Consider the following 12062-nt stretch of genomic DNA (forward strand, 5'->3'; position numbering starts at 1 on the left):
CTCTCCACGGATTAACCTTTAATTTCAGTAAAAGGCCATGAGCTCATTACTGTATTGATGATCCATATTATTCTTAATGAGAAGACTGCATGTTACCTCTTGAGATTGATGAAGAGGGTATAATTTCCACTGTGTACAGGTCAGACACGCAGACATTCAATGGCTACTATTGGAGTCGGCAGCATATGGAGCCACTTTGCGTAAAATGTTCATCAACCAAAACAGGTGAGCCAAAAGTACGCTCTATTCTGTCGCACAATGATGGTTTCAATGCCAAATGCACGAGTGTATATGCGTCTGTTTGAAGTATGTGATTTGAAAGATGAGTAATAAGTAATATCTTTTTCAGATCAGAGAGCTTTTACACACTGTGGAGCAGACACCATCCTCCAGCACGCAGCCTGTGGAGTTCAACAATGTCTTCTCTCAGGACTGTTTTGAACGACTCTCTCATCATTCATCCTCCGGGCTTCTATATCATCGGATTTGAGACATTTCCCTTCATCGGTGTCTACATTATCTTTCTCACGTTTGTCTATGTGGTTACATTAGTGTTCAATATTTTATTGATCTACATAATTGCCCGTGACGACTGCTTACACACTCCTAAATTTCTGGCTGTCATCAACCTCGCAGTCATTGATGTAATCTTAAACACAAGCACTATTCCCAGCATGATTAAGACATTCCTCTTTAAAGACAACTTTGTTCCATTCAACCTCTGTCTGTTACAAATGTTTGTCTACTATGCTGTTTTATCTCTGGAGTCATATGCACTCGCTATACTTGCCTATGACAGGTTGATCGCAATATGTTTCCCTCTGCGTCAGAACTTATTCAACACTGTGCCGATCATGGGGTGTATTGTGGGCTTGACTTGGGTTTACAGTCTGGGAAGAGTAGCGTACAGCACGGCGATCATAACTCGACTGTCTTTTTGCAGTTCTGTCAGAGTGTTCAGCTATTTCTGTGACTATGCGCCTGTGTTTAGACTCGCCTGTAATGATTACACATTGCAGTGGTCAGTAGCTTCAGCCTCTAGTATGGTGAATCTGATGGCCCCTTTCACTTTTATCATTCTGTCTTACGTCAGCATCCTGGTCACTGTGTTTAGGATGAAGTCAGTAAGCAGCAGGATGAAAGCTCTCGCCACTTGCATTGAGCACCTAGTCCTTGTTGCCGTATTTTACATTCCTATATTCAGCATATTCTTAATGGGGCTTTATGTGCGATCCATTGACCCGGACCAGCGTGTGCTGAGCCTGTCGCTGGCCTCTTGCATCCCACCCTGCATCAATCCTATTGTATATTCTCTGAAGACCAAAGAGATTAAAACCAGAGCCCTGGCACTGGTCCATAGAATGAAAACAAGCCCTTGACAACTTCTTGTGTGTGTGGTGTGACAAAATGGGGCCTATTTTCCTTCTCCGTCAGGGAAAGCAGGGATAGTTGTGTCTGATTCATCAGCAGTTTCCACACAGAGGAGGGACTTTTACTGTTTCATGGTTTCTCGAATGCTGACTAGAGGTTGTCAATGTTAACGCGATGATAATGCATTAATGCAAAATCATTTTAATGCCACTAATTTCTTTAACAAATTGACACAACTTGTGATTTTTAGGTTGTAGCATGTTCAGTTTTAAAGCTAGAGTGAAGTCATTTTTGGCGAGGAAAATCTGGCATGGCCATTTTCAAATGGGTCCCTTGAAATCTGACCTCAAGATATGTGAATGAAAATGGGTTCTATGGGTACCCACGAGTCTCCCCTTTACAGACATGCCCACTTTATGATAATCACATGCAGTTTGGGGGCAAGTCATAGTCAAGTCAGCACACTGACACACTGACAGCTGTTGTTGCCTGCAGTTTGCCTTGTTATGATTTGAGCATATTTTTTTATGCTAAATGCAGTACCTGTGAGGGTTTCTTGATTTCCAATAATAAATATATATACATACATTTGCATAATGCAAGCATATTTGCATTTATTATTTTTTTGTCTGCCTTGTAAAGCACATTGTAATTGCTCGTTTTAATAAATGCTATATAAATAACCTTCATTATTATTATTATTATTATTATTATAAACCACACCAGATATGTTTGTTAACAGATGAAACCTTTATTGCACAACATGAGACTAATAGCTTACAATCTAGTGTTAAATATTACAATTACACAGAAAGACTTTCTACAACACGTGGTGATGTTGTCAAAACTAAGAGCCAATCAGCTCTTTGATCAGGCGACAGCCAGGCATTTCCCATCATGCCCTGGGTCTTACTGTCGGCTGCGCCTGGCTCTAAAAACTGCAGCCGCTTCGATCTCGTGAGGTTATCGTTGCCCATGTGTGCATGACGTCAGAGCAAGTTGGGCTCAAGTCGGACACAAATATATATATAATAATATTATATATAATAATATAAAATATAATATATAAATATATACATCTTATATATCTTTTTTAACTTGTTTGCTAGAAAAGTACCTTGGACCTTTCTTCTTTTTTGAACTTTTGTTCTCCTGACCAAAGAGCACCTTCATTACAGTTATTTGAATTTCCGAGCACTCCGGACCTCTTCTTTCTTTTTCTTTTTTTTCCAAGTTTCCACACATTTGCAGTGTCATATTATGATTCCTTATTAGTCAGTAATATGTTTTTCTTAATTTTTGTTTGATGTTCTGCCATTATGTAAACACTCACCAAATTCAAGTGAATAAAATATACTGTATGTCAAACTACATATTACTGACTTATTTATACATAAAATGTACTTGAAATGTTTGAATGTGATCGTAATCTCTTATGTGTTACCTGAAAAACTGTTAACCTGAGTTTGATGAGCCTGTTTAATTAAATGTTTTGTTCTTCTGTTTATTTCTGGTTCTTTCAAATTTGTTAAGACTTCCAGGAGAGAAAGGGGTATGTAGACAAATTAACTGAGCTCAGTTATGTACACTTTCATTTCATTATCACTTTCTAGGATGAACATTTTAGCTTTTTGACATTTCAAAAATGTATAAAAAAGTAGTAAAACTGGATCATACTTCTATAAACACAGGATGGATGAATATTAACTGCTTAAACGGGACCACTTTGTGCTGCAGTTGCAGTGCAGTGCTCTAAGGAAATATGGGCAGAGGGATAATTGAAATGCATAATTATAGGTGATTTTGTATGTCCCTTACCATGAAGTGACCCAGTGACTGCACAAACCATTTAAAATAATCTATCAGGCTAAAAACAATGTGCAAAACCAAAAAGTTGGCATACAATGAACAAAAAAATCTGTCAATGATTCAAATGAGCACCATGTTAGACAGAATAGAATAATTACGAAAAGAATATTTACTGAAATGAGACGTGTAATTTAATCCTTGCTTTAGAGTTTTATAGTCACAAGTGGGAATTTGCCTAAAAAGCTAACAATGAATGTACAGTAACCACTGGTAAATTGAGTTTAAAGTCTTAAAGGAAGTTACTGTTTGTAAGTTCTTTAAGGAAACCTATAATTTATGAAACAAAGTAGAACTAGTAGGTTAGAGCTTAAACATGTTATCTGAGTAAACAACAGGTAGTCAGAGGACACTTTGTGGAGTGTCAAGGCAAAGGACTTCCTGGCGTTTCTCATGTGGCCCTTTGAAAGCAGGTGTAAGTTGAATGAAATGACAGCTTCACACCAATTTCCACCCATTTTTAATTGTTTTCATTCCTAATAGGGGCAACTGAGGTTAATTAGTCTGAAGTGCATACAGTAAAAGGGTTGTTTGTTAAATTTGAGATCATTAACCAAACCTCTCTGGTGATGGCAACACAAGCTGGACTCATTAGAACTATTTTGTTTTGGCTCACCACGGCCTATTTAATGATAAATGCCTCCGCAGGGATCATTATGCAACAAACAAGTCATTAAATGTGTTTCTCACTGTTGTTTCTCACTTTGCACAAACAAAATGTTCAAATGTTCTTACACTTGAATGGAAAAGTAATTTTTTATACTAATATCATTTTTTATTTTTATCTTTTTCAGTGTAGAAATCATGTGCAGTCAAATCTCCTCCTGCATCCTCAAACATAACTGTCCAAATTAACCAGTGGTTACACTGTGGACCGTTATTAAACTCTGTCTGCTGTCTGCTCACAAGAGGTCGCGGAGGTCAATGTGGGTATAGGAGAATAGTATTTACTGAACAAGTTGACTGGACTACGGGTTTCTGACCACAGGCCTCAGTAGAACAAGAATTACAAATGTAACACTGAGACACTAACAACAATTCAATGTTATCATCTAGTAAAATTGTACAGTGGCAATATTATGATATTTTCATTTTACAAAATGAAATACAAATTCATAAATTTGAGCAAATTTTGATTAGTAATGAACAAAATGTGTTTTATTTGTCTAAAATTATACATAATAACAGTGGAACTGTTACATTTGCCATATCATATTGATACTTATTCTTACTAGAACTTTGATATATGGTAAAGTTCAAATGTTTGTCTTCATCAAAGATGAGTTAGACTGAGTAGTTCTGAAATGTCAAACGCAACATGTCTTTATCTAAGACCTATTTTCTTTTCTTTTTTTCTGTTTTATTTCATTCCGTTTTATTTTATTTTACTACGCTTGCATGTTTCTTTAAATTATCAATCAAATAAAAAATCAACCCTTTTGTTTTAAATGTAGGATACATTAATGAAAAATATATAACCTACTCTCCAAGGATCAAATAAACTTCATGATAGAGTATTGCGCAATGAGTCGGTCTCTGCTTATAATTGTCTCCTGATTGATGTCCGGAGATAAGTCAGGAGAGTATATTTGTCACCGTCCACAAGTCAGACATGCAGTCATCTGCATGCTGCTCTGAAGAGTCAGCATCACCAGTTAGTGCTAAAACAACTCTTCACAGAAAATCAGGTAGATTTAATTTATTGACTTGTAGCACATTAATGCCTGAATCAACTTAGTGAGGATGTATTATACAAATGCTGCTTTGTTTGATTGTGTTTTATCAGAATGGCATGCAAATTGTGCATTTTATCAATTAACCTCCATAGAAGTCCACACTCTAATGTTCAATGTGATATGATTTCTCTGTTTTACAGACTGAAGAGCTTTTAAACACTGAGGACCAGATACCATCCTCCGACACAGGCTGCGGAGTTAAACTATGTCTTTTCTCAGGACTGTTTTAAACGACTCTCTCATCATTCATCCTCCGGGCTTCTATATCATCGGATTTGAGACATTTCCCTTCATCAGTGTCTACTTCATCTTTCTTCTTTTTGTTTATGTGGTTACAGTGCTGTTCAACAGTTTGGTGATCTACGTAATTGTCTTTAATCATTGCTTACACACGCCAAAATTTTAGGCTGTGGTCAACCTCGCAGTAACTGATATAGTCCTTAACACATGCCTTATTCCCAGCATGATAAAGACTTTCCTTGTTAAGGAGAACTTCATTCCATTCAACTTGTGTTTGATACAAATGTTTTTCTACTATATGTTCGGGACTTTGGAGTCATATGCACTCGCTATACTTGCCTATGACAGGTTGATCGCAATATGTTTCCCTCTGCGTCACAACTCCATCAACACACTGCGGAGCATGTCTTGTATTGTCGGCCTGACTTGGTCGTTTGCTCTGGGAATCATTGCATTTTCTGCAGGTATAATGACTCAACTGTCTTTTTGCAGTTCTGTCAGAGTGTTCAGCTATTTCTGTGACTATGCGCCTGTGTTTAGACTTGCCTGTAATGATTACACTCTGCACTGGTCTACAGCTACTTTTCTCACTTTTTTGAATCTTGTAGTACCCTTTGCTTTTATTCTCCTGTCTTACATCAGCATCCTGGTGACTGTGTTCAGGATGAAATCTTTAGACAGTCGGGTGAAAGCTCTGGCCACATGCGTTGAGCATATCATCCTCGTTGCTGTATTTTACATTCCTCTCATTACAATTTTTATTATTGGGTTTTATCTGCGTCTGATTGACCCGGACCAGCGTGTGCTGAGCCTGTCGCTGGCCTCTTGCATCCCACCCTGCGTCAATCCTATTGTATATTCTTTGAAGACCAAAGAGATCAAAATCAGAGCCCTGGCTCTGGTAAGACAAAATAAAATTGGCACAAACCAACGTCAGAGCAAACGTTGGAGGGTTAATAAAACATTCAGGCCCTAAGCGTAGTGGGTCAAAAGCCTGGGCTCTTTTTGATCTTACATCCAGTTTTTCATTAAAACAGGTTTCGTAAAGCCACTTTGACACTTTTTATGTATCTTTAACTGACCCCAACCTAACCCTAATCAGTTATCTCTGCTACACATATAACCATAACCTAACCTAAACCCTTAGGCTTTCCCTAAGCTATTCTAACGGGAGGGAAACATTATCGATAAGGGGGAACAGATTACACAAGCCCGACTTGCAACATCGAGGGCTTGAAAATGGGTTTAAAATTGTCTACTTTAGTTTCTTAACAGACCCTTACAAAAGCTATAAATAATCTTTCTCACCAGTGATGCTTTACACACTTGATGCGTACCATCTGGTCATTTTACTGCAAATTTCTCCACTGTGGGACTTATAAAGGAATGTCTTATCTTATCTTAATCAAGATTAATCACCACGATGCATGGATTGTAGATGAGTTGGTGCACATTGATCCAGTACGATTTGTTTGATGAGGAAAATCACATATATAATGATAATAATATGAGCATTATTTAAACAGATTACTAATTTTGGAGGAGGTCTTCTGAGAACATGACAGGAGCAGACCCTAAAGGCTCAGCTGGTCCTCACACACCACCGTAGATGTTTTTTGAATAGATATTTAGGTTTGAAATGATACCCACCTGATAATGGCATGTTTGTTGAATTGTTTCTGCAGTTTTGTGTTCAAATATGTGATTTGTCTTCAAATATTTTATAAACCTGACGACAAATTTAATTACATTTCCGAATTTAATTTCCAAATTTTAGGCTGCTTGAATGTTGTTGATGTTATATTTGATGAGATGCTTCACTGATTAAAACTACTGAATTATTCCTCTAGCAGGGTGACTATGAGTGAGATCAATGCGTGATAGGGGAGGCTTTCAGAGCAGCTGATGATGTCTTATTTCTGTTTCAAACTCTTATGATTTATCTTCTACCAGTTTGTCATTCCATGTATCCTGCTACAGTATCGGATATCATGTGGTGTCACTATGCAGCCCTGTCTCCAAATGCCTATGTTTGTTTCCCTTCAACACAGGGAAATGGTTAATACCGGTTTATACTTAACCTCAAAGCACTAAAGATCAGCTTTGGTTAAAGATTAAGTCAACACTGATTTTGAAGCACAAGAAGCGCTGACTTTTCCTATATTCAACCAAATCTTTTTAGGGAGGTTTTAGTAGATTTAACACATCATCATACAGCGGGCATGGATGTGAACCCTGGTCTCTATGTATCAAGCTCCTGTATGATTTGTGTCATTTAATTTTTTTTTTTTAATCATATGGTGGAAATGTTTGAAATTAAAACAAATGAGACTACAACTGTGTTTCTCCTTTTTTCCCTTTGAAAGATTTCCTGCATGCGTGAACTAGTCTACCTGAAAATTAACTCATTTCAACGACTCAGTTCGCTCTATTAAGGAACCCAGTCAAACCGGATGTTTGCCTAAATGATCCCCCATTTAAAAATATTTAGGGCTATACAGTCATCTTTTTTATTAGGTTTATTAATCAATAGCCCACTCCCAAGCAAGATCCATTAGTCACATCACAGCTCATTGGTCTTCAATTTTATTTCAGATAATAGGCCTACCTACAATGTTTTTTTTTGTTTTGTTTAGTTAGCTTTTAGTTTCTAAATGTTAACAACTCAAAACATAATAAAATAGGCTATAAAATCATTTTCACAAGTAGGCCTTCTTGAAAACACAACAATATTTTTGTAAGAGGCTATAAGCATATGTTTTCTACAGGCTACATGAACTACAGGCACATTATACTGAACATCATACCACACAAGCTGTAGGGTGACCAGGTGTCCCACTTTACGAGGGACTGCACAGCATTTTTATCCCTGGTCCCACATCCCACATATTGAGACAATGTCCCACATTTTCATTGGCTCTAGTTTTCAAGAGTCAAACCACTGCAGGACAGATGCTTTTTTTAAATCTGGTTTGTATCCAATGGCTGTGAAGAAAGCAGGGAAGGCTGTCATCGTGGGGCTGTGTTTGCTGTCAAACTGCGCACACGTGGGTCAAGTGCAGGTTAACACTTCACCGTCTTTGCTTTGCTATGCCCAACGGATAAAACTGCGAGTCACCACAAAGTCACAAGCTATGCAGATTTAGGTGGAATATGATGTAAACTACCACAAAGAAAAGAAAGACTTCTTACAAGTATTTATAAGCCGGTGGAAAGCCATTCTCAAAGTTTTTTTTTGTGAAATTTGCCAATGTGCGGCTCAAAAGGAGATGTGCCGATCAATGGATGCATTCGGGCAAAGCATAGAGATGTTACAAGATAAGGGGCAGAATAGAAATGTTAATTATTTAAGTTAGATAGACATTATATCAAAATTGTAGACTACCTCTCAGCCTTGGTAACGTGTCCCACATTGTCCCACACAAACATACTCTTTAATTGTCCCACATTTGGTCTGTTGGAATCTGGTCCCCATAATAACAATCTGTCAATAAGCAAGAGGACATACACAATGGTGATGTGTCCTGCTCTCTATAGTGGCATTTGCACTAGGAAAAAAAATTGTTCATTCATATATTCATTGATTCATGAATTTATGAAACCTACATATGAATTGAATGATGAACTGCTGTGGTCTAATCTTGTATGTTTTTTGTTTCTTTTTCTTTTTTTTCTTTTCTTTTATTGCTATGGACCCTCCTGTGTGTCTGAAATAAAGTTTGAATAATTAATGAATTAATTACTCACCAAATGACTTAATTGCCAGTTGTTGTTTTCTCTCTGTATGAAGCGGAACAGATGTATGCATCGACGGAACTATTTTACGGTTACACACTTCCGAGACCTCTGCTCAAATGTGTCCTCCGCGCAGCACCAGAAGTTGACAGTCTGGTTGTGTTATGAGACGTCCAGCGTGATGCGGGTTTAATGCGGGTTAAGGACACTTAATATCAGTGTCTGGACGGAGAGCGGAGAATAAACAGGTGAGAACAAGAGAGGGGTATTATCTGTGAACGTTTGTGTTAGATAACATGAAGCCTCACTCTGTTAGATAACCAACGTGACATTAGCTAACGTTCAGGAGTCACGCTGTTACATGACCACAGTAAGTTAGATTAACATCCACAAGTGTTTTCAAGTCGTGGAAATTTTCTCATTTTTGTTTTACTTAAGCAAAAGTAGTGTAAGGTTTAGAAGTTAATTTATATATTTGAGTTAAGTTACTAAAAATATGTATTTACAATGTTTACACAGTTAATTATTTACATATATTTATGTTTACACGATTATTATTTACATGTTCAAATATTTACGGCAGCGTCTTTGAAATAGTTATAATAATATCTTGAATCTACCTGTGAGTATCTTCCTGACATTTACCTTAGTCCAGGTCCTTCTGGCCTCTGATTGGTTAGTTCTGTGGCACGTGAGTTAGGAACAAGGAAGTGTTGTTGTTGTTGTTGTTGTTGTTGTTGTTGTGGTGAAACTGATGAAGTGGGAAGAACAGTAAAGTTGCTACTTAAAAAGTTATCCGTCTCCATCCTGCATGTTTATTCTCCTTAAGAGTGATCCACCACCACGTTACAGTAGCAATACAACATTTAAAAAATAATCCATTACGTTAAGTAAAAGTCCTGGTTTCAAAATTGCAAGTAAAAGAACATTGGTATTATCAGCAAAGTTGACATTTAACTAATGTAAAAGTAAGGATTTAAGGCAATCAACTTTATTAGAAGACTAACGTTTCTACGCAAACTGATATGATATAAGATATACATTTTAATTTTTAGGAGATTTGTCAAGTATTTAAAAGTTGTATCAACATGGAAGTGGGCAAATATGCAAATGTATGTATATATTTATTACTGGAAATCAATTAACAACACAAAACAATGACAAATATTGTCCAGAAACATTCACAGGTACTGCATTTAGCATAAAACATATGCTCAAATCATAACATGGCAAACTGCAGCCCAACAGGCAACAACAGCTGTCAGTGTGTCAGTGTGCTGACTTGACTATGACTTGCCCTAAACTGCATGTGATTATCATAAAGTGGGCATTTCTGTAAAGGGGAGACTCGTGGGTACCCATAGAACCCATTTACATTCACATATCTTGAGGTCAGAGGTCAAGGGACCCTTTTGAAAATGGCCATGCCAATTTTTCCTCGCCAAAATGTTGTATAAGTTTGGAGCGCTATTTAACCTCCTTCCCGACAAGCTAGCATGACATGGTTGGTACCAATGGATTCCTTAGGTTTTCTAGTTTCATATGATACCAGTATCTTCGCTTTAAAACTATAGAAATAATCGCGGTATATTTGACAGCCCTAATAAAAACAAATACTTTTTCACAAAGCGAAAGTGCCTTATGACATGGGATAGATTTACATCGCACACCGACAACCGTAACGACTCATAATATGATTAAAATAGAAATGTAATAGAAAATTAGTAACAAAATAGAGCAGTACCTTATTAAGTGTTTAAATAGGCCCTCTAAAAATTCGCACTTAAAGAAAGTGAGTACTACAGATTTTACAGCTGAATATTTAGAGATAAATATCACTGTGAAGAGGCTGAACAGCAAAGGCATGCTGAAGGAAAAGCCTGAGATGTTTTGTGGTTGTTCCTAGAACTGTATCATCACCTGCTTATTTATAACACTGTGCGTTGTCCTCAGCAGAGCCACTGAGTCAACACTGTGCACTGAAACAGGATGGCGTCCCCTTCACCCCATGACCGCAGCCGTAAAGACGATGACGAGGATGACCCTGTTGATCGGATGATATCTCGCACCGGCTGTGCAGAGCTACACTACGCTGTGCAGGAGTGCATGGCCGAACACCAGGACTGGCGCGTGTGCCAGAGCCAGGTCCAGACTTTCAAAGACTGCATGATGAATTTCCAAAACGCACGGAAACAACAGCTGATGAAGCAGCAGAGGCCAACCTCCACTGAGTCTGCACCCAGCTGAACTCACAACACACACACACACACACACATGGCCTAGGATGTGTTGAAGACAAGCTCGAGATGGAAAGACCTCAAGTACCTAATTTAATTGTTAATGAAAATAAAGTACGAGCAGCTACAAAAAACCCTGACTTGGACTTTCAAGTGTGTTGGAGAGCTCAACCAATAAATGTGATTTATCAGCCAATAGAAGCTTATCGCAAACAGTTTGTATGTCGTCTGATAAGTTGCACTGCAACAAGAAATGGGAGTAGAGAAAGAAACTGTGTCGTTATGGTTTGTCCACCAGAGAGCACTGGGAAGTTACTTTTTCTATTTATAAAATGTCCCGCTCGCTCAATATATATCTTGTGGTGCCTTCAAATGGGATTGTGTTTACCGTGTTCACGAGAAGAGTCCATATGAACGCTCCTCTCTTGTGGTGGTCACAAATTGGCCATACTGTTGAATGAGTTGAAGATTATACGGACATCACGTAACGCCTGCACACTACTCCATGCCACAATATTTTCATTGACTACATTTCGATCCGGCTTGGATCTTTGTCAGGTCAACAGCATGGAGTAGAGTGCAGGCGTTACCGTTTTCCATACTGCTGAATGAGACATTAACTGACTACATTCCAGTATTGGTAAATTTCAGTGAAGGGTCTGTGAGCTGCAATGCAAGAAATCCAAGCTTTACCATGAACAACATAAGCTAGTGACTCCAAAGAGCAGTAAGTATTTTTCATTTCAGTTTTATTTGTGAGACATTTCAAGGTTCCTCACAAAGCCCGGAGGACATCACAACAACAATGGTAACTGAAGTTAAAACTGTGAATGGAAGTCAGTGATTCAAACACCTTTTAAAAGGCCTACAATGTTTA

The 12062-nt window shown here is 37.8% G+C and overlaps 2 protein-coding genes and 1 pseudogene across 3 annotated transcripts; all 3 read left to right on the forward strand.

Moving 5' to 3' along the window:
• The first annotated feature begins 416 nt into the window (after positions 1-416).
• On the forward strand, positions 417-1379 carry LOC119475994 (olfactory receptor 5B2-like). The gene has a single exon (XM_037749156.1). It carries the CDS (start codon positions 417-419, stop codon positions 1377-1379), a length of 963 nt encoding a protein of 320 aa, XP_037605084.1.
• Positions 1380-5178: 3799 nt separating this feature from the next.
• Positions 5179-6189, forward strand: LOC119475995 (annotated as a pseudogene).
• Positions 6190-9037: 2848 nt separating this feature from the next.
• Positions 9038-11319, forward strand: LOC119476184 (cytochrome c oxidase assembly factor 4 homolog, mitochondrial). 2 transcript variants are annotated; one of them, XM_037749421.1, is made up of 2 exons: positions 9038-9196; positions 10902-11319. In XM_037749421.1, the coding sequence occupies exon 2, from the start codon at positions 10938-10940 to the stop codon at positions 11193-11195; it is 258 nt and encodes an 85-aa protein (XP_037605349.1). In that variant the 5' UTR covers positions 9038-9196; positions 10902-10937; the 3' UTR covers positions 11196-11319. The 2 variants fall into 2 exon arrangements, with proteins under 2 accessions (XP_037605349.1, XP_037605348.1); XM_037749420.1 differs by having other exon boundaries at positions 9039-9196; positions 10905-11319.
• The last annotated feature ends 743 nt before the right edge of the window (positions 11320-12062 follow it).

This window comes from Sebastes umbrosus, chromosome 17 (genome assembly GCF_015220745.1).
Source record: "Sebastes umbrosus isolate fSebUmb1 chromosome 17, fSebUmb1.pri, whole genome shotgun sequence".
Classification (NCBI taxonomy): domain Eukaryota; kingdom Metazoa; phylum Chordata; class Actinopteri; order Perciformes; family Sebastidae; genus Sebastes; species Sebastes umbrosus.

What these genes read in the sequence shown, in the direction of transcription:
- LOC119475994 (XM_037749156.1), top strand. Translation starts at nt 417, where the DNA reads ATGTCTTCTCTCAGGACTGTTTTGAACGACTCTCTCATCATTCATCCT.
- LOC119476184 (XM_037749421.1), top strand. Translation starts at nt 10,938, where the DNA reads ATGGCGTCCCCTTCACCCCATGACCGCAGCCGTAAAGACGATGACGAG.